Source organism: Notothenia rossii (assembly GCF_949606895.1).
Source record: "Notothenia rossii genome assembly, chromosome: 2".
NCBI classification, from domain to species: domain Eukaryota; kingdom Metazoa; phylum Chordata; class Actinopteri; order Perciformes; family Nototheniidae; genus Notothenia; species Notothenia rossii.
The window spans coordinates 47,677,556-47,704,386 of record NC_136904.1 but is presented as its reverse complement, the minus strand read 5'-3'; the positions used below and the strand labels follow the sequence as shown (position 1 = coordinate 47,704,386).

The following is a 26,831-nucleotide window of genomic DNA, read 5'->3' as shown; positions in this document are numbered from 1 at the left end:
TCCTGTTTCCATCGGCAGAAACAGCCAACATCTCCGGCGTGCAGGCAGGGCAGATGAGAGGAGCACCACAGCAGAGCTGGTCTTCCTCATACGAGGCATAGGAGAACTCCAGAAAGCTGCGCTGCAGTGCATCTCCGTTGACAGGTCCAGACTGGAAGATAATTACATATATTGCTGTGATTTTGTCTATTTACGGAAATGTTATAATGTATAATATGGTAAAGAATAGTTACACTTACTCTTCCTCCACACTTTGTGCGATGCTCCAGCAGCTTTGCAAAGGCCTGTCTGGAGAATCCCGGAGAGATGACCTTGAGCTCTTCAAAGGAGCTCAGGATGTCCAAGGTGTAAAATGTGGAAATACTGACCGAAGCTGGCCAGTATCCACTCTTAAGGAGGACTTTCAAGTCGGGGGTCCACTGCTGCTGGCAAGTTTGACAGACATATAGTGGCAGATGCAAGTCATAACGCCCTTGGAACAAGTAAATAAACATAATTAAGACACATTTTACAACAGTTCCATCTACAAATAGTCAAAGATGAACAGATATTACATGAAGGTTTTACTCCAAGTGGAAGCACAATGCCTCAGCCCACAACAGTAAACATATAACAACAATTCAATAGAAATCCAAATATATATATATATATATATATATATATATATATATATATATTTGTTTACCATTGATGGTAATTAAAATCACTGGTTTGCCTGGTACCACAGTGAAGTTTGTGCCTTTACAGGAGCAGTTGGGTGCCTTCACAGTTGGCAATATGCAAGCTGTCAAAAAAAAAAGAAAAGCACTAATTACCATTATATGCTGGCCGAAGAGACATGTGAACATCAAAATGCAAGTTTGAGAGGTCTTGGGTGTCATATCCACCTTCCACTCTAACAACACACGTTGTTGGACTAATTGGTTTAAAAAAAACATTCATTAAACTGTCCCTGTTGTGGAGTGGCTGGTTCTTGTGATGAAGTACATCACAGTCTCCATAGAACCACTCCTCGGGGAGACACTCTCTACACCTTGGGAGGAAATACAAAATTATTCTAATATCCTAGAATTACTTTCATTTTCATCTGGGTTTTCTCTAGGTATCCAGTTTTCTAACATCCCAAAAGTCATGCATGTTAGCTGAAATAGCAGGGCACTGAGCATTAAAACTGAAAAATTACAATTAGGTAAAGTAATTTAAATAAAGGCAAATGTTATCTCACCTAATAACAGCCGGCTCGTGGCAGAGGCCACACAGGGGAAGACCAACAGCCTCTTATTCTAGAAGGCATTGTAGGTGGTGTGGTCTCGCTTCTTTCCAGCGCTCTGAGGCTTTCTGCTGCCGAAAAGACCAGGATGAGGCAGAGCTTCTTTGAGGCTCAGGAGGAGGACATGAGGAAAGAATGTCAGAGAGTCTCTCCATATTCTTTTCTGTGAACAGAATGGGAAACTTTAACTGTAAATGACTATATTTAAGATGAACACTAAAAATCAAGGATCATTTCTTTGCTCAGTATGGAACTGACCAATATCTTTACTGAATTGCAATCCTCGTTCGAGTCCTGAACTGTCAGTTGTGTATAAGGTTATTTTCTCTCAGTAACACAATTTATTTAAAAATTGATTTTAGTTTTAAACTTAAAGTAATTTTTGTGATTTACCAAATTCGTGTTGTGCTGAAGGTTCAGTACGCAGAACCTCCACACTGGAAGACTGGAAGCCCTCAGTCGGGGGGGATGTGACTGTAATACATCACACAGAGGGTTAACAGGAGATAACTGATGATTTGTATAATCTACCTATTGTTTAAAAGCTTGTGAAATTAAATAAAGCATAGTTCTTATGACACCACAGTGGGAATGTCTCCGACTGTAGTGTCACTATGCGTTTATATATTGGAATTTTTGTAGACCCTGTAGTGGCAATTTCTTATGTTACTTTATATGGTAAAGCCAAATGATTATATTATGCTTAGAAATTGTATTGGAGCAACTCAACCTGTTGAACCACAAGGGAGCATCCCGCCAAGGTCGTACCTAAAGAATCCGGCCCTCCCTAAGGGCGGATTGTAAGATAATAGTTTTCTGTAGTTGTCTTATCTTTTACTTCCTGCACAGCAATCAGTCCTCTATAAAACACACACACACATTATACCCTGTGTGCACTCCTGCAGACTACTCTATACTCTGTGAGACATGTACCTTCGAGGCGCCTCGAATAAAGATCTTAAAAGACAACGCTGCCTGCTTTCACCAGTTTATTATTGATTACTCTCATTGTACATCTTTACAGTATTGACGAGTTTAAAATGTGTACAACAAATTGGTGTCAGAAGAGTGGGATCTCTGAAAGCTCCATCGGGGATACCTACGGACGCTGGTGGTTGGCCGCCGGGATCCTCGGATTCTCCTCTACCTCGACAGAAAACGTACGGGACGAGAGGACCAGCGCCGGGGTGAAACCGATTGACTTCACAAGATCCAATGAACTCAAAAGGCCTTCAATGCTCGGTGAGATGTACAATTTCTAATTGTTTAAAAGTAAAACGTAATTAACCTCCATGACATTTATTAAGCGGGTTGCTCAAAAGTAGGATATTTGGTATATCCGTAGGATATTTGGTATATCCGTCGTAAAAGGTTTTACGATCAGTTTTTGTGTGATTTGTACTGAGGAACAAATATCACATCACCGACGGGTGAAAAATAGTGTTTTGGTAACACGGGGTGTTTTGGTAACACTTAAAGACTTTCTCCATGGGGACAAAGCAAAGTAAGGGGGCATAGCCTCCTGAGGGCCCAATTGTAGATGTCATGCGAGCAAAATATGGTGAAAGCAGTCTGTCTAAATTAAATATATGGACGGAAATGTTCGGATTTCCAAAGGGAGGATCTTTGAGTAAATAAAAAATCAAAGACCTAAAGGACAAATTACAAGAGTGTGAAGATGGAATGAGAAAGAAGAGTACAATTAAAGTAAAAGAATTGGAAAAGATAGAAAGTCACAGAAAGTGGTTAAAATACTGGGAGGGTGAAGCAGAATGCCGTGAAAGGAGGCAGTTGGCCTCGACAATAAAGAAAATAAAGGTGGATGATGAAAGTGAAGGAAAAAGGGAAAATAAATGTTGTCCGAAATCACACAATCCATTCCACCAGACATCCACTTCTCTGTATCCGTCTCTTACAGGTACGAGGGACCCTCTCCTCGACCACGGATTTCCGTTCCACCCTCAGGCCCATCCACCTCCCCCGTCGTATCGAGACCCAAACCATCTGGACGCCGGTGCCATGGGTGGGGATCCAGCAGAGGCAGTTCCACCTGTTCGGGCATCTCCATCTACACCACCCAAAACGGGGACACAACTCAGCCCGAACACCTTAAAAAAATCATAGAGAAAGAAGAAAAACGCCAAGACGCCGCAAGAAGGAGAGTTGCTAGAGAAAAAGCGTACAACTCTGAAATATACAAACAGCACCTCCGGGACCACGACCAAACCAACAATGACGACAGCGAGCAAGACGTTTCGACAGCGGAGGAGAAGGAGAAGGGGATTGTGCAGCATTCTTTCCCTATGGTCCAGGTAGCGGGACACGATGGACCGTCTGTCGTGTATCGCCCTTGGACCATCAGAGACATGAAGGACATGATGAATGACCACCTTCCTGACATTCAACAAGACGGAGAAAGATTCTCCACAGCCCTTCTCCTTTTCTGCCAACAGTTCTCTCCCACCATGCCTGAGATAAAGACATTGCTGGCATTAAAAATAGGCCCAACTCATGCCAGCCATTTCACTGGTCTGATGAACGGTCACCAACACCAGATGAATACAGAATGGCTCCACCGCAATAATGAGGGATACCGCAACGCAATTGCCATCCTCTGCCCAGCGATTAAAGCAAAATTCCCCGCAAAGGTTGATATGGAGAAAATCACCGCCTGCAAACAAAATCCTGATGAATCGGTAAATGACTATTACCACCGCCTGCACCTTGTTTTTAATGCAAACAGCGGCATCCAAGAACCTGATGGCTACCCAGTTGGGGTTGTAGGAGTTTGGGAAACCCATCTCAGCAACGCTTTTCTCAACGGCCTGTCCTCTGCTATCTCTACATATGTGCGAGCCTCCTGCATTGGCGTTATGGACGGTGCCCGTCTGGAAGAAATCCGCCGACATGCCATACATGCCGAGAAGCGCCTCTCAGAAGAAAAAGCTAATGACGACAAGAAACGCCGCGACCGAAAAGACAAGGCCCAACTGACCATGGTCCAAGCCGTTACAACCGCCTGGTCACACCAACCCCAAGGAGACGGCCGTGGCAGGGGGGGCCAAAGAGGCAGGGGAGGTGTACGAGGCCATGGAGGTTTCAGAGGAAAAGGCAGAGGACGAGGAGGCAACTACACTGGCAATAATGGTGCTGGTTTCCACTGCGGTGAAATGGGTCACTTTATCGCTGAATGTCCGAAGAACACCCAAAAGAAAGACACTCAATCTGCTCAAAACAATGACAATTCTTCAAACTGACATCGTCCGCGGGAGGAGGTGGAGGAAGAGGAGGGAATTCGGTCGAGTGAGACGGGACCTCTGCCTGCAGCATCAAAACAGGGAAGTGCCGCACACACACACATCGTGCAAGCTATTGATACATTAGAAAAATTAGAAAACATGCCTGTGGTTAAAGAGGGTACATATTTGAAATATGACACTGAAACAGCATTTAAGAAATTTCCCACACTAACTCTGGCTATCATGGGTGTTGATGTTACATTTTTGGTTGATTCTGGGGCTACACATTCAGATTTGCCAAATTGTAAATTTAGTGGTAGATTTATCCACTCAATAGGAGCTGCTGGTGTGACTGTAAAGGAGAAGTTTTCTGTACCAATTCAGTGTAGAGATAACGGTGATGCCAGCCATCCATTTCCCACATCAGTAAAACACAGTTTTTTTCTGTCATCTGTCTGCCCTATACATTTATTGGGCAGAGATCTGATCCTCCGGTTTGGCCTTGATCTAATTTCTACAAATGAGGGTCTAAAGGTCAGACGACCATCTCCTATGATGGTCCAAAAACTTGCATTTGACGAAGAATTGTTGTATGTGTATCAACGGCTGGCAACATTTTCTGATTCTCAGAAACTGTTGCGTTTGACCCGTCAGCGTGTCTCCTCACTGGCTGTGTTTATGGAAGCTCCTCATTTGCATTGCACTGCTAGTGTTTCTGATGATAAATGCAAATACTATGATGAACAGTTTTTGTTGGAATGTGTGAATGATGAAATCATGCTTAAAACGATGTATTGGAGCTCGCTGCGCAGCGCTATTTCTGTCACACTCACACCTGCACAACACCAGCTGTATCAAATCCCAGGGGCGGTCCCACACATTTCACTAGCAAGGGGCCCCACTGATAAATGGAGGGATTTGGGTCCATTCGTTAAAGATTGGGAATCTATTACTGATTGGACAGCCACACACACACCTCAGATCATGTACTCTATGTCACATGATGTGTTTAAGTACGATGTCAACTGTAATGTACACGCGCTGCGTACTCTGGCTCTGATTAGGGATGATTCTGTTAACCCTGTGCCAGGCCCAGGGGAGCCTGTGTTTTCAGGTTACTTTCATATTTCTGAGCTTCCTGCCGCGCTAAAAGATGTGCCTCCGACACTCTGGGCAGCTCACAAATATGATGTTGGTCTAATCCGTTCTGCCGAACCTATTGTTATCACCCCAAAGTCTACCTACCGCCCAAACCAACCCCAGTACCCATTAAAGCGTGAAGCTGTTGATGGCATCCGGCCAGTTTTTACCTCTCTGCTTAAACAAGGGGTCATTGTTCCATGTAATGATTCTCCGGTAGGCACTCCAGTGTTTCCTGTTAAAAAGATCCGGGAAAAACCTCCTGACGAATGGAGATTTGTGCAGGATTTACGAGCTGTAAATGAAGCCGTACATGCACATGCGCCGCTCGTTCCAAATCCTTATCTCATTCTCTCTCAGGTTCCAGTCTCTGCAGCCTTTTTCACTTTTGTAGACCTCTCAAATGCATTTTTCAGTGTCCCTGTATACAAAGACAGTCAATTTTGGTTCGCATTTGAATATGAGGGTAAGCCATACACATTCACACGTTTGTGTCAAGGCTACTGCGAATCTCCCACTGTGTACAACCAAGCATTGTGTACAAGTTTGGCCTCTCTACAAGTTTCCAAAGGCACCGCTCTCATACAATATGTTGATGACCTCATGATTTGCGCACCCACAGCAGAACAGTGTGAAGCTGACACCATCTCCTTGTTACAACACCTCGCAGCTGAGGGCCACAAGGCCAGTTTGTCTAAACTTCAGTATGTGCAAAAGACAGTTACATTTCTGGGTCACATCATTTCAGGAGAGGGAAAAACACTTTCAGATAAGCGTATTGCATCATTGGCTGCTCTGCCAAAACCTGTCACTAAGCGACAGATGATGTCATTTTTGGGTATGTGTTCATACTGCAGGTCATTCATTCCTAACTATTCTCCGCTCGGACAGCCACTCCGTACAATCACGCATGTCACCGGTTTGAAACCTGCGGATCGCCTTATATGGACGCCAAAAGCCGACGAAGCCTTCATTAACATGAAGCTGGCTCTCCAATCCCCGCCGACGCTAGGTCTGCCTGATCCTACCAAGCCTTTTACACAGGCAGTAGATGAACGCGATGGGTGTATGACCTCAGTTCTCCTTCAAGATCATGGGGGAAAACAGAGGCCTGTTGCCTATTTTTCCTCCAAGCTGGACCCTGTAGCTGCTGGCCTGCCTAAATGTCTCCGTGCAGTTGCTGCAGCTGAAAAAGCTCTCAACTCTTCACGTGACATTGTATGTTATGCACCTTTGACACTGTTGGTTCCACATGCTGTTTCTCTCATTCTCTGTGAACAGAGAACATCACACCTCTCTGCTGCACGTTATCTTAGGTATCACACATGCCTGTTAGACATGCCTAATGTTGAAGTCAAACGCTGTACCACTCTGAATCCAGCATCTCTTATGCCTCTCCCAGAAGACGGTGACGAACACGACTGTGTTGCCGAGCTTCTTATTGTATGTACTCCCAGACCTGACTTAAAAGATGTACCCCTGACCAACCCTGACCTTGTTTTGTATGTTGATGGGTCCGCCTCTCGCGACCCTGTGGGCACTAATCGGGTGGGTTTCTCTGTTGTTTCAGATTCTGCTGTCCTCTGTTCCGGACCGCTCCCATGCCACCTCTCAGCACAAGCAGCAGAGCTCATAGCACTGACTGAGGCCTGCACTTTGGCAAAAGGCAAATCTGTAACTATCTATACTGACTCACGTTATGCCTTCGGGGTAGTACACGATTTTGGGGCTATCTGGAAGTGTAGACAATTCCTGAAATCTGACGGTAAGCCAGTGCTTAACCATGTCCTAGTTGCAGGCTTATTGGACGCCATTCTGCTCCCGTCTGAGGTCGTAGTATGTAAATGTGCTGCACACACCAGCAACACCGACCCCGTTTCATTAGGAAATGCTGCTGCTGACTCAGCTGCAAAGGCAGCCGCCCTGATTCCTCTCGCACCACACGCACACTTGTTTGTTAACATTCCTGTTTCCTCCATCACTGACAATATGTCGTCGCTAACTGCCATGCAGCAGTTAGCTCCCCCAACAGAAAAAGCGCAGTGGAAAACTGCTGGTGCTACCTTTGACCCCACCTCCAGCATCTGGGTTGGTCCAAATTCCAATCCATGTCTCCCGAGGCATTTTTTCTCACATTTTGCTAAATTGACACATGGGTTGGATCATGTGTCAAAAGGGGGGATGTTAGAGGCTATCAATCAACATTGGTTCACAAGGGGATTCACAGTAACAGCTCAAAAGCATTGTGAAGCATGCTTAATTTGCATTACGCAAAATTCTGGTAGACCGGTAAAGGTTACAGGAACAGGTGCACACCCACCCCCAACTAGACCATTTGAGCACCTAATGCTGGATTTCATCGAACTTAGTCCATCCGAGGGTAAGAAACACTGTCTTGTAATGGTTGACATGTGGTCCAAATGGGTTGAAGCATTTCCGGTAAACGCACAGACAGCAAATGCTGTGGCTAAAGCTTTACTAAGGGAAATTATTCCTAGATGGGGGATACCAAGCAAGATCTCTAGCGACAATGGTTCACATTTTGCTAATGAGGCCATTGCACAGATAGGAGAATACCTTGGCATGGACATCAGAAAGCATTGTGCTTACCATCCACAGAGTGGTGGTGCGGTGGAAAGAGAGAATGGTACAATCAAAAACAAGCTAGCAAAATGCTGCGCAGACACAGGTTTATCCTGGACACAAGCCCTGCCCATTGTGCTGATGTACATGAGGATGCGGAAACGAACACGGAGTCAACTCAGCCCGTTTGAGATCCTTTTTGCAGCTCCTCCACAGATTGGGATCAAGGCTCCAGGATGTCCTCTCCCCTCCACAACTTTGTGTGAGGATGCTATGTTGTCATATTGTGTTAACCTGTCATCCAATTTAGCAGATATCAGACGCCAGGTAGCGGCAGCTCTACCTACCCCTGCTACTGGTCCACTCCACCGTATCCAACCAGGCGACTTCGTGCTGGTCAAGGACTTCCGGAGAAAGAGCTGGAGATCCAGCCGTTGGCAAGGTCCCTACCAGGTGCTTCTCGTCACCCAGACAGCGGTCAAGGTCGCCGAGAGAGCCACGTGGGTCCACGCCAGCCACTGCAAAGCTGTCATCGCCGCCCCAGTCTAGCCGGTCCAGTAGAAACAGACGACGACAAGTGACGTGCCAAGTCACCACCAGCACCACACACGCAGCACATACACCCTAGTACCACACACACAAGACTCATGAGCGACGGCCAGCTGTGCTTTTTCATATGCCTCTGGTTCCTCGTCTGTGCCGTCATGGTGTGGGGTTTAATTGACATGGTCATGAAGGCTCGGGCTCAGTCAGACTAGACACAGCCACGAAGCAGAGGACGACACCAACATAAACTTTGTGCCTGATCGCTGGCGAGTGATTGAAGATGGAACCCCTCGTACAAGAATTGGCTAACGCCCACCTGGAAAGACGACAACGCAACCGTGAGCAATGCAGAAACTGTTGGAGGGTCTGGACACTAGTAGAGTGGATCCTTTGCATATTCCTTATGGGTTTTGTGTTTGCCATAATCCTATACTTCATGTATCCATGGTTAGTACACAACCCTCTAATCAAAGTCAAAGTAGCAAAAAGGTATGTTGGGGAATCCGGGAGAACCGTATGGTCAAAGGGGCTTATCAAAGCAGGGATTGGTAACATTACTCTGGGAGAAGAGGAAAATAGCACATTGCAGTTAGACCCGTGTAACTACTTCCCTTGCCCCAACCCTAGGAAGCTGGGGCGGGCAGACGGCTACATCTGCTATGTAATAGATGGCAGTTACACTAGCACCATGTGAGCACATGGCGAACGCCACACTGCACGCAATAAACTCCACCGAGATGATGACTAACTACTTCGAATTGTACGACCCGGTGGCACGCGTTCACCCCAGCCGTCTAGAAAACCTTACCCATAGTCTCTGCATTAGTAGAAGGAAAAACCGCATAGGCTTACACCTTGGCACAACCACGGGTTGTACTCGTATCATAAAAAACACATGCGACGCTGAAAAATTCAATCTCAAAGACTGTCTAGTAAAAGGATTTCCCGATAGAATCAATTCGTCCCAAGCATTCCCTAATGTCACGCATACCTCTCTTCTCCTAGCATGGCCTACCGATGCTGGGGCAGGGGCTCCGCAAGACTATGTGTGGCTGTGCGGAAACAAGTTGTATCAAGTCTTAGCACCCTTTTGGACGGGCACGTGCACCTTAGTGGATCTGACTCCAGCAATCACCGTTCTCGACTCATTGATGCATACTACACACCACTATCCAGAATTCAGACATCCCGACCACCATAGGGCTAAGAGGGCTTCAATGACATCTCACGGCGAGAAGGGTTTCAGCGGGGCGTTCCCCTGGTGGGGCTCCGTGAATAACGCTCCTAATATAGACAAAATACACACACGATTGGAAAACCTCACTTTCGAAGTTACTCAAGGTTTTCAGGCGCTGAATCCGTTTATGGTAGCAACTAGAAATATGCTAATGCAACATCAATTTGCTCTAGATATCCTGTTTGCCTCAAGGGGGGGCCTATGTCACGTTATTGGAGACTCTTGTTGCACATACATTCCAGACATATCAGAGAACATGACTCGCACCATACAACACCTTAACGCACTTCTGGCAGACATGAAGGCTGACGATGTGGACTACGACCCTATAGGCTGGGACTGGTGGTCCTGGCTCACATCGGGAGGGTGGGAAGGTTGGCTGGCCAGAATAGTCACGCCACTCCTCACCATCATAGCTTTGCTCCTCTGTTGTACATGCTGTGTAGTTCCCCTCATGAAGAAATGTTTTTCTAGTATGATCTCCTCTGCATTCGTACAATACACCGCTCTACCTCAAACCATTGACAAAGTTACGACCAACCCATTTTCAGCCCCCACTGATTCCGACACTGAAGAGTCAGACACTGAACTGTAAAATTGTGTGTAAAATTGCCATTCCCTCTTTTCAGTATTCTTTTGCTTTCTACATACGGAGTCTGTCCTCCACAAAAACAGCCATTTTCCATGATATGTTTTTGATGTGTTTACTTAAACCAGCGATGGAGTGTATTCATTGATGTGTTATATCAGTCTATCCTGTCATTTGTTTTATTTTCTTGATTGATCAAATATGATCAAAAGGGGGGAATGTAGTGGCAATTTCTTATGTTACTTTATATGGTAAAGCCAAATGATTATATTATGCTTAGAAATTGTATTGGAGCAACTCAACCTGTTGAACCACAAGGGAGCATCCCGCCAAGGTCGTACCTAAAGAATCCGGCCCTCCCTAAGGGCGGATTGTAAGATAATAGTTTTCTGTAGTTGTCTTATCTTTTACTTCCTGCACGGCAATCAGTCCTCTATAAAACACACACACACATTATACCCTGTGTGCACTCCTGCAGACTACTCTATACTCTGTGAGACATTTACCTTCGAGGCGCCTCGAATAAAGATCTTAAAAGACAACGCTGCCTGCTTTCACCAGTTTATTATTGATTACTCTCATTGTACATCTTTACAGTATTGACGAGTTTAAAATATCCAGAACAACCCTCAAAAAGCAATTACTGTGTTTTAATTCGATTTTCCAACCATTTACTTAGTAAATTCATAAAAATGTAAAATAATTGGGATTTCAACCTGTAGCTGAGCCTTGGCGTCGCCCTCCACACCTCCCTCTCGGCTTGCCACGTCCTACACAGCCCCTTTTAGGGGACTGTAAAGTGTCTCCTACAGAGCGTGCCCGTTTCCTCTCCTCAGCTGCTTTCTGTGACCAAGTAACAACTCATGTAAGGTTGATGTTGCTGATAAACTGATACCATATGACAGTGGACAAATACAAGTAAATTCATTCACTTGAAGAACATTTTTGCTTCAAGTTGTTCCTACCATATACAACTAATGAAGTAAAACAAGTTGAACAAGCTTTATTTAGTAAGCCTCTGCCCCCCATGTTGTAATGATGAACCGTTTTGCAAAGGCCCTATACATTGATCCAAAATCCAGTTACTCTTGGCCTGTTCAGCATTTTTTGGATAACAGATAGTGCCAAATTCAAGTGGGAAATGAATGAGGTCATATGGGTTAAAACACCAACCTTAGCTTCAGCTAGCATGTGTTCATGCTTCAGCTCAAGAGCCATGCGTTTCCCTTCTTTGGATGTGGGATTATTGGGGTCTGGGTTGTGTTTTGTTGCCATTGCAACACAGCCAGCCAGACAGCCAGCCAGCCAGACAGACGGACACAACAGATAGGCAACATCTGCTGTATGAGACAAACAGAGATAGAGAAACAGATTGTAAGATTGAGATGGATAGATGAAGAAATGGATAATGAATGATAGAAAAAGATAGAGACAATAACTATAAGAAAGATAGGTAGATAGACAGAGAGATAGGTTGAGTTTGGCTCTTAAAAGTGCCTTTGGTTTTATGATGGTGTAGATCAGTGTATGGGTTTGTGGTGTGGGTACAGGAGCTGCAGGAGAGAACAGAAAAAGTGAATTATTTAGTGAAACTAGCTTTTTTAAATGCACATTGTGACGGTTTAACTACTTTAGACAGACTGAGTTCATTTACGTGTTTCCTGTTTCATACGCGTAACAAGCACATGGACGTGGACAATGCCCCTCCCCCCCAAACATATATTAAAATGTCGGCCAGCGTTAGTACTGTCATGTGTAAAACAAAAGCGATTAAGATAACGTATAACTCACACTTTAACAACGACGTATATAGCCGTAATTAAGACAAATATTTTTCACACACCACTTATGGGCTGATATAAATGTAGCTAAACTAGTTTAAGCTTATTTTGAACGTGAGCTAGCTAGCTAGCCGCCTGCAAGAATAATTTCACATTAATGTTGCTTTGCTGATTATGGCGAAAGCATTTCTCAGACTTAGAACAGTTCAGTATGTATGATGAACCATGCGAGTAAAGGCTTAAAAAAAGCCCCAATTATTAAATCTAAGCAAAACATGTATCAGACTTTAGTGACCCAACTTACTTTGTCAGAGGATGGATCGCAATGCCGGAGGCAGCGTCTTTGGCCAATAGGTGGTGCTCTGAATGATGTAATTTCCTGTACCGATTATACAATAAAATATTAATACATTTCCTATATTTTGACATGATAACTCTTTAATAACCTAAGTAGCCTACGGAAAAAAACAAAAAAGTATATATTGCCTTATAAAATGCAGAAAAGTTTAAACATCTAACATGATAATAATAAATAAAAAATAATGATATCTTAAACCAAAATAAATAAAATGGAAAATTAACCGACAACAACCATTTAACATAAATAAAACAAGGATTAAAACAAGGATACATTTGACTCAATGTTGTGTAAAGTACCCGTTATGGTTAAAAAAAATATCTTTTTATTTTTATTTTTTGAAAATAATACAGCTTCCAGCTTCCCGAGACACGAAGAGGAGACACGAAGAATTCTTCCACTTGAAATGCGTTTAAACTGTGTCAGAGAGATGTTTAATCGGTTCATTTTAATTGGTTAATAATTGGTGTTTAATACTGGCAACTTCTAATTGTTGGGGGGGGGGCGGCGTTCGATCCAGTTTCGATTCCGTAACCTTGGCGCACTGCCACTCCAACATCCAATCCGACTTGAAGTTTAACCACGGGGACTGTAGTCCTAAACGATAGCTGGGAATTATGGGTAGTGTAGTGTCTTCGGCCATCCTAAACTCGATGATGCTCGAAATGTCCCTAATAGGCCTACGTCTGTTTCCGGTTATTTTTATTTTGAAATTCAGTTCCTGAAGGATGGAAAAAAAGCCAAAGATTATAGAATTAAACAAATAAATAAAAACAAGGATAATTGTGTGTTATGGTGAGTAAATAACGGTGTGTTATTTTGAAAAGAATAACAAATTAAAAGGAAAAATGAGCCCCATTTATTTTCCTCACAGACAGCAACAAAAGTCCGAAATGATACGATTTTAAATAAAAGCAATAATCGTGGCTTGATATTGAGTAAGAACATGTTTTTATGAACCACACAGCTTCCGGTCTTCCTATAACACGTAATGCTGTGAGACTACCAACAGAAATACATTGCTTTTAAAATCGTGCTGTGCAACACAAAAAAAAAGGGGAAAGACTACCAACAGAAATACATTGCTTTTAAAATCGTGCTTTGCAACACGGAAAAAAGGGGAAAATCGTATTGGTGAACACGAATCAATAGATTAAAAATCGTGTTGGTGAACACGAAATGCCGTGAGACTGGGTTGTCCTCTCACACCGCCTGCGGTGTCTCCTGTCCAGCTTCGGGGTAGCAGTCCAGGCCGAGGGCGAGCGTATTCCAAGGCCGCTGAGTACCTCTGCCAGCGTAGCGTCTATTGTGTGGTTTGTTGTTATGTCCTTGTCCAGCAGGAACTCACAACTGTACTGTATACTCGTGGCTGTACTATCAGTCCGGGGTGGTTGAAGTGAACTTGACGAAAAGACATTCAAAACATTAAAACGAATATTTTTGCTAAAAACGGTGGGACTGGTATGGGATGGAGATCCTATTCTGGGGCCAACTGGTGTGAGCGGAGATTAAAGTAAGTCTGCGCAGGAACTGCATGATGGCTAGGGAGCAAGATTAGCCTCTATGACTGCACTGTTATCGGTGTGGATAAGTATGGCCTTCCTAGACCATTCGTGCCCTCAAAGAATGGAAGCTATGATGATTGGGTACAGCTCGCGAAGCATAGTTAGCAGGTTTGACAAGAAAGGTTTTGCTTGTGGTATTATGCGAATGGCATAATTCAGGAGGCCGAGGATGGCTAACAGCTGACAAGCATCTGTCTGCCTGCATGTAAATTGACAGGATAAGAGTGCTGCGTTGTATTTTCTCTGAGGATGGAGAAGCCTGGAAGGACATGGAGTCCAGGGTGAGACCTACGAACTCGATGGAGGCTCTAGGCCAGGCATCCTCAAAGTCCGGACTCCGGTCCGGATCCGGACCGAACGACAACTGTCTCTGGACTCTGAGCGAAATTATACTTTTCATATGTATTATCTGTGTTATTTTTGAGACAACGCAACGAGTCAAAATTCTCCGTTGTGTACAAACAGCGCTCTATCTGTCTGTCTGTCTGTGTGTGTCTGTGTGTGTCTGTCAACGCATTGGTCCAATCACATTCAGCATCCCATCAGCGTTTTTTCCCCCCCACCAACAGTCTGCGAATCAGAGGCACAGTAGGGCGGGTCTTCACGGAATGCGGGTGGGAAAAATGTGTGTTTAAAAAAAAATAAGTCAGAGCGAGAGTTAACAGCTCATCTAGTTGCATCTGTACTGTAGCTAGCAGCCTAGTTTCACCTACCTGGGACCCCGGGGCGGCATGGCGTGGCAACTGCCACCCTAAAAATAGGCCTTGCCACCCCAGCTGCCACCCCAGTTGGCAGCTTTGTTTTGAAAGAAAAGTTGCGGCTCATCAGACATTTATGAGAGAACGTCTCTAATGTCCGAGTGCAAGTGAATGCAGCACAAGACACACGTCTTGTAACGCACGTCAACCCATGGCGCGAGCGTTGAAATATGATAGGCGGCGATTTCATTTGAACGGTACGGCGCAAAACGAGAAGCATTCGGACCATAGACTGATTCGGACCCAAGTACTGAAGGAATGAGTTATTTGCGGTCTACAATGACAGAGAAGAGACTGTCAAGTTTGGCTGTACTCAGCATTGAATCAAAACGCACTAAAGCTTTGGATCTTACTAATTTTGTGAGGCGTTTTGCTGAACAAAATGGTAATCGCCGCATTCAGCTGTAATAGACATGATGCTCTGTTCACGGGATGAGCATACAAAACTGTTAAGATGATGACCTTACGTGTTTTTTCTTTGTGGGGGTCTGCCCCCAAAAAACTGTTCTAAGTCCTGAGAAAGTCAAATAAGACTGTGTAAAACTACACTGCCCAGTCAAAAAAAAGTGACCACTAGGCCAGTAGGTAAGGACTTTCCACTCGATAATAACTGAAGTATAAAATAATGCATGACTGAAGTGATGGAGACCATGTTTGAAGGCAAACAAAAAGAGGAAATAACAGGTCAAATAAAGCAAATCCCCCTCTCAGATTCCACAGCAACCAGAAGAACATACATACTGGCTGGTGATTTGATTAATCAGCTTTGTGATGGAATACAAAATGCACAGTGCATTTCCTTAGCTGTGGATGAGTCCACTGGCACCACTGACAATGCTCAGTTGCTGGTGTTTGTGAGTTTTTATGATGAGGCAAAGGGGGAGTTTGTTGAAGATGTGTTGGGCCTGACGAACCTCAGTGGACACACAAGGGGGCAAGACACTTATAAAGCAATGATGGGAATGCTGAATGAAAGAGGGTGCGGCTGCCTTTATTCATAACTGTGCAGCTCTGCGACTCTGAGGGATCAAGCACAGACGCAATAACAATGAAAACTGCTGCATACAGATTATTTTTGTTTTTGCAACCTCGTGTTAAGAATCTTGTTGCAATTTTTTTAAATGTTGAAAGACCGTAATAATCGGACCTTTGTCTTATTAAAAACTTTTTTTTGGACCTTTAACATTTGTATTTGAGTACCCCTGCTCTAGGCCTTGAGGTTTTCTCTTCGGACAGAGGGATGCCGAGATCTGAAAATGATTGTATCAGTCTGTTTAGCCCGTGTAGAGGGGGTGAGGATGGTGAAGCGATCACGAGAAAATCGTCGAGAAGATGGAGCACGTAGGGGAGTGTGTAAATGTTTGTCATAATCCAGCACAGAGCCTCTGAAAGAGAATCTAAAATATTTGGACTGCTTCTGCAGCCGAGTGTGAGGCGTACTGAGAAGTAGTAGGCTCCCTTCCAGTACACTCGGAAGAAACGCCAGAAGTCCGGATGAATAAGCAAGATTTGTAATGCACTGGTGATATTTGCTTTAGAGAGCCATGCTCCGCGGCCTGCTGAGTGGATGAGGGTAATGGCGTGGTCGATTTTTTCATATTGCATCTTAAAATCTGGGCATGAAATGACGCTGTTAATGTTCGGGATGGTGGAACCCTGTTGGGTATTTCCGAGTGGCGATGCCTATTGGACTGATGCGAAACACGGGAAAGGGAGGATTATCAAATGGGCTAATCATGAATGACTTCTTTAGCCGGTAAGAAGTCGACAGTATAAGGTTTATTTAAAGCAGACTGAAGGTTGTGGCAGATGTGTTAGGGAGTATTTCTATATCTGGGTTGAAACCGTGAGGGAAGCCACTGGTGGGGGAGTAAACAAATTGTAACCTATGTGCTGCATTGTAGAGTGCATAGGAACGAACCCCAGTGTTTTTTCAAATGTTTTGGCGTGGACTGCACGCGGACATTTTGTACTTACGCAGCTTTAAAAAAAAGGGCTTTTCCTTGTGTCCAAAAATGACGAGTCCATGGAGTTCTGAGAACTGCTCATTATTTTAATTCAAAATGATTCAATTGTGTATTTTACGATGAATATACATAAAGCTCACTATCATTCTGAATACCCCCTGTAGCCTACTCTGTGACAAAACAGAATGCAATGTTGCAATGTCTTAACATTAACGACTTGGTAGATTTTTAACGGCACCAAGTCATCCCGCTGAAACACAGTGTGTTGTCAAAAATAAACACGATATTGGCTGTGTTGAAACCATTCTAACAATGCAGATGTATGCTTAGCGAAAATGATAAAATACTATTTGAACATATTAAAGTGACATCAATTTTTGTTCTGCAATTTACAGAAATAAAAAGTATACATCCTCATTCACACCCTATACTCAAAGTTGAGGTTCTTCTTATCTGTATATAATGTATGTACAGTATTACTTGACTAAATATCTAAATATCTTTGTCTTTCATTTGTAATTTTGAAAACTGAATTGTGCCATTCTTCCATGATTCCAGAGATGACTGACTTGGAGCAAACATTTTGACGCAGTGCCATCACTGAGATCTTGCCTGACCTTCCAGAGATGAGAAAGGATATTCTGGAAGAGACTTTACAATCCCTTGTGGTGGAGACGATGATTTCCAGTTTATTAAGGAAGCAGATTTGCTTTCACCTTTGAGGCCAATTCAAGTCGAAAAGTCCATGCTGCTTGGAAGCTGAGATGTGTGTATACTTGTGACTATTGCAGTACAGCAGTGACCACCAACTGGCGGCCCGCGGGCCACATCCGGCACGCCAGACATTCTCATCCGGCCCGCACGACGTCTCGTGAGTAAGGTGCAGTACCGGAGTCCAACAGATAGGCAGCAGCTGCAGGACAGTAGACTGCGTACTGCGAAACCTTCCCTTCCTTGAAGAAGAAGAAGTGATCCTTCGTTGTGAAAAGTCTGGTTAATGCGCTCCGCACTACAGCAATAGCCCCGCTGCGACAGAGTCCAACAGAGAGGGAGGAGCTGCGGGACAGTAGCCTAGAAGCAGCTGGGTTGTAATGGAATACATGTAACGGCGTTATGTAATCAGAATACAAAAATCAAGTCGGCTAACTGTATTCAGCTGGTGTTACATTTGAAAAACGAGTAACCTGATAACAGTTACTTTCGTAAACCTGAAGTTAATACATTTTGGAATACTCATTGGAATTATTGGTGGAAAAGATTCCTCACAAAATGTAATATTCATTAGCGGCAGAACTGTGCACACTGCACAGCGCTGCAGCACGTCTGTGAGCAAGAGAGAGATGCAGCGTGTCTGTGAGGCCCCGCCCCCGCACGCAGATGAGAGAGAGAGAGATATCTTTTAAAATATATTGAAAGTTAGAAACGGAGATGGATAGATAAAATGTGCAAGATAACGTTTATGTAGCATTTATTTATTTTCGAAATGATGAAATTTCATAACGGGATCAAATCAAAGTGAATGGCCTGCTGCTGCTGAATGCATGGGGCAAGTGACTGGAAAAGGTTTTAAAAGTTATTACATAGTTTCAGATAATAAATAATAATGATAATTCATTCTATTTAGGGGCGCCTTTCAAAGCACCCAAGGACACCTTACAATTCATAACGTATTCCAAGGAAAGGTTTTAAGACAGTGCAAAGAATGCAGTCCGGGTGATGTTTTTTATGCGGGGTGCAGATGAGAGAGCTGCCAGAATGACACCAAGATGTTGTGTTTGAGTTCTTGATAAGCCATTAAAACAGTAAAATAAGTGTCTCCTGTTCACCAAAAACATACATCTGTTATGGAAAAATAAAGTATTCTAAAAGTAATCTGAATATGTTACTTTTTTAAGACACATAACTGTAACTGTATTCTGATTACTTTCAGAGCATGTATTCATTCAACAACTTCAAAATTCTGGGCTATATAAAAATTGCTGGCCCGCGATAGTATCTATTGGATACATTTTGGCTCTTGGACAAATGTATTTGGTGATCCCTGCAGTACAGGAAGCAACCAGTGCCCAAAGTGGCCTGCATAAAAGATCAATCAGAAATATAGAAACATTAAAACTGTGTTCCTCATAACTTTTTTGTTGTGTGTTTTTGCAGGCCAGACTCCTGGAACCAGCAGCTCATCTGTTTATGGCTTGCTAGGACCTTCAGCATCATTGCCCTCCTATTCACCCAGAAGTTCATCCTCGACCCCTTCCAACAGCTGCCTCGATTGGTTAGTTTTTTTGTTATTGTGTGATAATAACACACAAAAACTAACTGCGGCTTCAGTCCCCATCAGAAACAGACTGTATAGCTGTCTGACAGCAAGGTTCTTTAATATAGCATACACTAAGAGTAATATTGTTTTGGTTTTTTTGGTGGCTTAACTATGTCCACAGCAGTGCATTGCTTAGCTTTCTGCTGGTTCTCCTCTCTGTTTCTCCAAACTGTAGCTCCTACAACCCCCCTTCATACAATATGAACTATCCCCTAAAAGTAAGTCAAACTGGCATTACATTTATCTCCCCTTAACTTGCAAATACAAGTACGTACATTTTTGTATTGATGGTGAGCAATTCAACAGACCTTAACATTTAATAACATGTGTGCTAAAATTGTTTTGTGAAATGTTTCAGGAAGAAAAGTCTTGTTTTAATTTAATTTAAATTGTGTTTTTCTTCTTTTTCCGGACGATCCTGCTATTCTTCAAGGCGGTTCATGCTGAGTGTGGATCGAAACACTGTAAAGTTTTTGCCCTGAGCATGATGTTTGGGAGCCATTATTGCTAAATCGTACAGATGTAGCGATTCATTTCAGACAGTTTGAAACGCGAGGGCCGTGATTGGTACGTGATCTGCCCTCGCTCAAGGGAAAACCTCCAGCTTGACTTGAGACCGCCCCCGTGATAGATAAATGTAATTATAATGAAGCCAGCTGCAATGGATCATTGATCCACCAGGGGGTGCAGTGGGGTTCCACACTGGAGCTGATGTGAAATAAAGTGAGATACAGTATGCTGGATGTACAGCGGAACTTTGTTAAGATCCATATGTCACGGATATCATACTCTGTGCTAAATAAGAGACATGTAATCATTTACAAAACATCAACATGTTGTTATTTAACAAAATAATTTTGTTATTCGAAAAAAACGAACGGGAGGAAATGCAGCCCGGCTCTCGATTTTTAATCCTAATTTAATCATCATCTTCACCACGATCATTTATGTTTATGTTCGCCGAATTGACATGAAATCACTGACACATATGAATATACTGTATTCAACTTCATTAAAACGGTATTAACGTGCCTAAACTCAGTAATTCACCACAAATATGTATATCTTAATGGAGCTTCGTCGGTCGATCAGGATCCCAAAGTGTAGCGGAGGGATCCTCATCTGGATGAAGGGTGTTATTTTCCCCATAAGGGTCGCTGCAAATTATGCCGTTTATTACATGGCCACATTCTCAACAAAGTAACGACATGACTCCCAATATTAATTTAAATGCTTTTATGGATTTAGAAAATGTTTTTATTGATTTAAAAAATAGTTGTATGTATTGATTTAAATTCACATGCATCCACTAAGAAAAATAGTCCGTTGTTACAGTTTTTTAAACAGTCTGAATGAAACGGCAGCTCTCAGCTGTGTATTTACACAACTAATGGCCCATCAACCACAGCTCTCTCCCCCCCTCCCCCCTGATCTTTCTTCTCCAGCAGCTAAATTAACAGTAGGTTACTCTGAGTGACCATAGAGTAGACTGTATGTGACAAGTTTACAGTTAGTGACGTAACAACACCATAAAAGCTGGTGGGTTGAAAGCAATACGGGAGGTAAAAATAACTAGAATAATTGTGATTTATTTATTGTGGCTTTTATGTTTTTAGGTATAAAATGTTATGTAATTCAGGCTTATAGTTCACCCTTCTCTAAAAGCCTTCAACAATGACAATATTCATTGTAATTTAATAAATCCTTCCAACACACATTGTAAAAGATAGCCTACTGTAAGTTAAGAAATCATTTCAATATGTACATCTTCTGATGTAACAACAATAACATTATAAATAGTAACATAGCTGAACATGGTATTGCACATTTAGCTTTGAGTGTTACTGACCTGAGATGTTTTTATTACATGAATTAAGGTGACTGAGGCTTTTTAACATACAGGGATGCAAACTCATCAGGTATGAAAAAGGTGACAAGGATCCGAGCCCCCGGCTCCCCCACCCCACGGAATGACAGAGGATTTTAGCAGTCAGAACAACTAAAGCAGCAGTGTTAATAATAACAGAAACGCCAAAGAGTCACATCTAATAGAAATATACAAAAGCATTTATTTTAAATTGTGTAGCAGTCAGTTTATAATTTTGGCAGCACTGTTGAGCATTTTGAAAATGTTTTTTTGTGCCTCTGTGCAATGCTTAAGTCTTTTTTATCTTTATAGCCACATGGTGTAAAGTAACTAAGTTCATAAACTCAACAAGTACTATACTTGGGCACAATTTTGAGATACTTGTACTTTATTTAAGTATTTCAATGTTTTGCTACTTTGTTCTTCTACTCCACTACAGTTCAGAGGTACATGGTGTACTTTGACTCCACTACATGTATTTAATACCTTTAGTTACTTCACAAATCTGGATTAATTAAGTGAAATATAATCAAGTGTTACCTGGTTGTAAATCCACAAGCTACCCTGCAGTATACAAAGTCATTCAAACTAGCTGCACCTTTAGCAGCTTTGAGAACACTTTCATGATCAATCATTATAAAACATATCATATCTATTATTCTGAAATGGACCAATCTGCACAATGACTACTTTTACTGTCGCTACTTTCACTATATTTTGATGATAATACTTTTCTACTTTTACTTGAGGAACATTTTGAATGCAGGACTTTTACTGTAACAGAGTATTCCTACACTCTGGGACTATTACTTTTACTCAATTACAAGATCTGAGTACTTCTACTTTTACTCAAGTACAAGACCTGAGTACTTCTACTTTTACTCTAGTGCAAGATCTGTGTGCTTCTACTTTTACTCTAGTACAAGATCTGTGTGCTTCTATTTTTACTCAAGTACAAGATCTGAGTACTTCTACTTTTACTCAAGTACAATATATTTAAGCAATAGCTCACGACAGGCCGTGGTATATGCTCATTATATCGGGCCGAACCACGCCCCTTAGCTGTGATATAATGAGCATATATCACGGCCTGAAGTGAGCTATTGCTTTTATAAAACGGTTACCAAGTGTGGCAATATGAAAGAAAAATACACACTCTTATTTAAATAGTTTTTATTAGTAAATAATGATGTTCAAAATAAAATAGTCCCTCCGTTGCCTTCTGCACAAAACATAGTGCGAGGTGGTTGCTATGCAACAACACTAACAGCAAGCGAACATATTAGACAGAGAGCGTTGATCCATTATTTGGCTGTTTATTTACATTAATGTGTATGTTGCTGTTTATTGTGCATCCACTGAAAAACTGTCCAGCATCAGTAGCATGGCTTACGTGGTCACTTGTATAGGTTGAGGTTGTTCGAGGCTGTTGATTGGCGTGGCGAGAATATTGCTCCACTTTCTCCGGTCCCCGAGATTGGGCTTCCAGTAGCTCTGGAGAGAGCTTTCGCACCTGTGGCCACTAACGGTCATAATCTCTCTGCTTTGTTTCAAGACCCGCATCAGAAAGCTTTTGAATGGTGGTACTTTTCCAGTTGGTCTACCTGCTCTTCACGTAGCTCTGCATGTCGTAGTTTAGGTGCTTTTTTTCTGGAGATCGGCACTGCTCAATCCACTCCTCAATACTATAGTAAGACCCCCCCGGAGGTCGAAGTTAATCTTAAATGTTTCCATTTTATGCTTTGTAAGTTTGTTTTCGTAACGGAAGAAATTTTAATATATTTATAAAACTGACAAGTCAAATCAAGCAATCTGATTGGTCGATAGCGTTTTTGCGGACCTCTTTGATTACAGATTTGAAAACATCGTTGCTTGCTTTAAAAGTAGCACAATTCATTATGTCAAACCTTCAAAAGTATCTAGATATCCCTGCCCTAATGCCAAAGGAACTGCACACTGAATATGTTTTGGCGTTTGATGTCTATGTCTGGACCGCTGCGTCAAAAAGGAGGGCTTCTGCCCCGTTGCTTCTCCGCTGCTTTCTTGTTCCAGTATGAAAAGCAAACTGCCTGCAGTTTGCAAACTGCCTGCAGTTTGCTTTTCAGCCCAACGGTATAGACAAGTTTACGCGACAAACCACGGGTAGCGCCATAACCCTACACAAATGCACTTCATTTCTGCCGGAAGTCTTTTGCACAGCGTCTGTCGGTGTAAACCGGTGTAAACAGTCAGACGGGCACTGGTGTAAACACAGCGATTTCGATGCTAACAGTGATGCTAGCTTGGGAACACGATTCTACTTCTTTGACTGGAGATGGCGTTACTCTCCCCCACCCGAATTCAGTGCAAAACTGGGAGGATAACATGACGACGTGGCCCAGCATAACGTACAGCAAAATTTGCTCCTACTTCGTTCAATCCATGGCAATAGATGGAAAAGCAATGGACAGTCTGAAGGCATATCATAAGGCTGCGCACATTCTACTTTGCCCACATGCTCCCGAAAATTGTTGACGATTTTGTTGAGGGAAGGTTACAGTTCTGCAGTAAATATCTCAGCATTTTAAAACCAAAATAAACTTCCTTATTTAGGTCATGCCCACAGGAGCCAACAGTTGTCTGTTGTTTACATAATGCACAATTTACATGATCTCTTTATGCTGTGCAATATATCATATGTGCCTGTACTGTTTGAGTGAAAATAAAGTTTGATGTAATTTAATGTCATTATTGCACTGTTATTGCATTATTGCATTTCATATGTTCCTTAGAGTGCTACAATTTCTTTTAACACAGTTCATCATTCATATTAACTCATACTGTACATAAATAACACTGAATTAATTAATTGTTGAGAGGAAACTAAAGAAATGGCTTCAACAAGAAAGATCACATGTTTAATCCTAACAGGTATTACAAATTAAAATATAAAAGCAGCCCACACAATTACATCACTATGAAAATATTCATATATAATATTAAAAAATACAATGCATGCAGTATTTGTTGTGTTTATCTGTATTTAATGAACAACATGGCTGGGTGTTGGTAGACAGGGACACGAGGCAAGATTCTAAACCTCACGAGGCACTCTGATCAGTGGACTCTTCAGGTTAACTAGGCCAGCACAGATGGTTAAGATGTTGTCCAGTTTCGGTGCCATGATGATGGGAACGGTCTGGGATAAAATCTTAAAGACCTTCAGTCTCTGGATTGCTCTTTCCACGTGTATGCGGACATTGGCTACTCGCCTGGTGCGTGTCGTCTCCTCATTGGTCAACTGATTGCGCCTGTAGGTGAAAGCAGGGATGTTCAAACTGACCCTTCTCTCATCAAGCAAGTCTCGAATGGTGAACCCACGGTCCGCCATGACCTCATCACCAGCCCTCAGATAGTCTAGAAACCCACTGTCCATGGTGATAAACTTATCGCTGCTTCTGCCAGCATAGGCGTCAGATATAAACATGATTAGCCCATTAGGGGCCACAGTGACAAGATATTTCACAGTGTTGCGTGATTTGTACTGGCTGAAAGTGTCACTCCTTGAGTCGTGGTTTGTGGCTCTCTGCATGGCACTTTCGGCACAGTCAATGATGCAGGTGGTTCGAGGGTAGTTCCTCTGAAACGACAAGGGCATGGTGGCACGAATTGTCTCTCTTGGAAGCCAGGGGATCAGGACTTTGAACTGTTCACCCATCACGTCAATCCAGTGACTAATCACAATGCTTGCCATTGATGTAGACACATTGAAGCGGTGAGCAATATCTCCTAATATTAGGTTTAGTTTTAGCTTCATCAAGGTCATCAGGATTTGGTAAACAACAGGGAGGGTAATTGATGGCTTACTGAAAGGCAACAACACCGTCACCAGGGTGAAAAATTGAACCATACGCACTCCTGTATACAGCCGGGACCTAGCATCATCAATGACCGTGGTGCTAGTCACAGTAGGACCCATTTCTGCCTCGCACTGTGTGGCCTTGTCTATTTTAACAGACTGTGTTGTTGAAGAGTATGTGTGGTCAATATGTGACGGATCCTCCCATTGGGTCTGGGCATCTTGAAATGTTGGTGTAGCAGGCTCAGTCTCACAGGCAGGCTGACAGGTTTCAGGAGCATCTAAAAAGGGGAAGAGAAAACATGGATGGAGCTAAATTAATGCAGGCATAGAGTCCAGGCAGGCATTTGGGGATCAATAAAGTATCTATCTATCTATCTATCTATCTATCTATTTACACGCAGGCGCACACACACACATACATACACACACACACACACACACACACACACACACACACACACACACACACACACACACACACACACACACACACACACACACACACACACACACACACACACACACAATTAATGAAGTAGCCGTCCTGGGCATTGTTTGTCCCATCTCCAAAACAATCAACTGCCTTAGCAAAATACCGGTAGCAATGTTAGTGTATGACAACTTATTCATAATTAACAGTATTGTCAGCTTCATAGCTAAAGTTGCTGAACTTACCCTCAGCTTCAAGTCTGCGTTTCTTTATCTGGGGGGAGGCAGTGGTCCGCTGGGTGAGTTGACGTCTCTTTGGCTGGGGAGGGCGATTGTACCCCAACCACAACGCTGGGAAAGGATTATCCTTGGTTGGTTTTTGGTCAATAAAGTGATAGGAACAAACAAAAACGTTGCGGGGTGGTTTCTTTAAATTCAATGCCTTCAGCCAGGTCCTTGATTCCGAGTCGGTATCAGGCTTGCGAAAAAATGTCAACAATGGAGCGCATGGACATTGCCTCTTCGTAGCTGGTTTGTGGTCGTAGCACTCTCTATCTAACCACTCGTTCAGGTGCTTTCTCGAGTGATTGCAACCAACTACCGCACACGTAGTTCCCGAACCACTTTTCTTCATGTTGTAATTGTTATATCCTCTTTGTCTCTGCGATATCAGTGCTTTGTCGGCACAACGGAGCTAGCTAGCAAAACAAACCCAGTCCGCCAAAACGGAAGTGCATTGCATCGAAGGGAGGAGTTCAGGATGTAGAGCGGAAACGGCTCAATAACTTGTGTATAGAGAGGCGAAGTCACGCCCATCTACTTCCGGTCCATGGGACCCCGGAAGCGAAAAATTATACATTGAATTCAATGGAGAGAGAAAACGTATCTTTTGATCCCGTTTGAATTGTGCCACGAACTACACATATGATGTTTGTCAATCTTAAACAATCATTTCCATGTCAAAAAAATCACATTTTGTCGTAATACTGTTGAAATATAAGACTATGAAAAATACGTGACTACAAAGACTACAAATCCCAAATCCCATTCTGGGTCGCGCATGTGATGTCACAGGCGATAATGCTCCAAGTGGTTGCGACTCGTAATTAAAGCGAAGAAGAAGATTTCATAACTGATTTATTCCCTCCAATAAATATAAGAGATTGCTCCAATAAATTCACTTTTACAAGATGCCTGTGTGCTTTGTACCATGTTGTAATCACAAAAGTGATCATACCACTTGCTCGTTCTATCGCTTCCCCTCTTATGAAAGGACCAGGAGTCGCTGGATCAGACATATCAGGTAATATCATAGGTAATATACATGTTGTGCATGGAACATAG

At 42.9% G+C, this 26,831-nt stretch overlaps 2 protein-coding genes across 2 annotated transcripts; both read right to left on the bottom strand.

The window, feature by feature from the left end:
• Positions 1 to 4: 4 nt before the first annotated feature.
• Positions 5 to 11,961, bottom strand: LOC307029883 (uncharacterized protein). The gene is made up of 7 exons (XM_079665974.1): positions 11,778 to 11,961; positions 11,321 to 11,447; positions 1,664 to 1,744; positions 1,226 to 1,433; positions 686 to 784; positions 240 to 472; positions 5 to 151 (listed from the first exon to the last, which is right to left on the bottom strand). Exons 1-4 carry the CDS (start codon positions 11,877 to 11,879, stop codon positions 1,279 to 1,281), a joined length of 465 nt encoding a protein of 154 aa, XP_079522100.1. The 5' UTR covers positions 11,880 to 11,961; the 3' UTR covers positions 5 to 151; positions 240 to 472; positions 686 to 784; positions 1,226 to 1,278.
• Positions 11,962 to 24,101: 12,140 nt separating this feature from the next.
• LOC307029878 (uncharacterized protein) lies at positions 24,102 to 26,259 on the bottom strand. Its single transcript, XM_079665967.1, has 2 exons — positions 25,734 to 26,259; positions 24,102 to 25,336 (listed from the first exon to the last, which is right to left on the bottom strand). Exons 1-2 carry the CDS (start codon positions 26,119 to 26,121, stop codon positions 24,291 to 24,293), a joined length of 1,434 nt encoding a protein of 477 aa, XP_079522093.1. The 5' UTR covers positions 26,122 to 26,259; the 3' UTR covers positions 24,102 to 24,290.
• Positions 26,260 to 26,831: the final 572 nt, after the last annotated feature.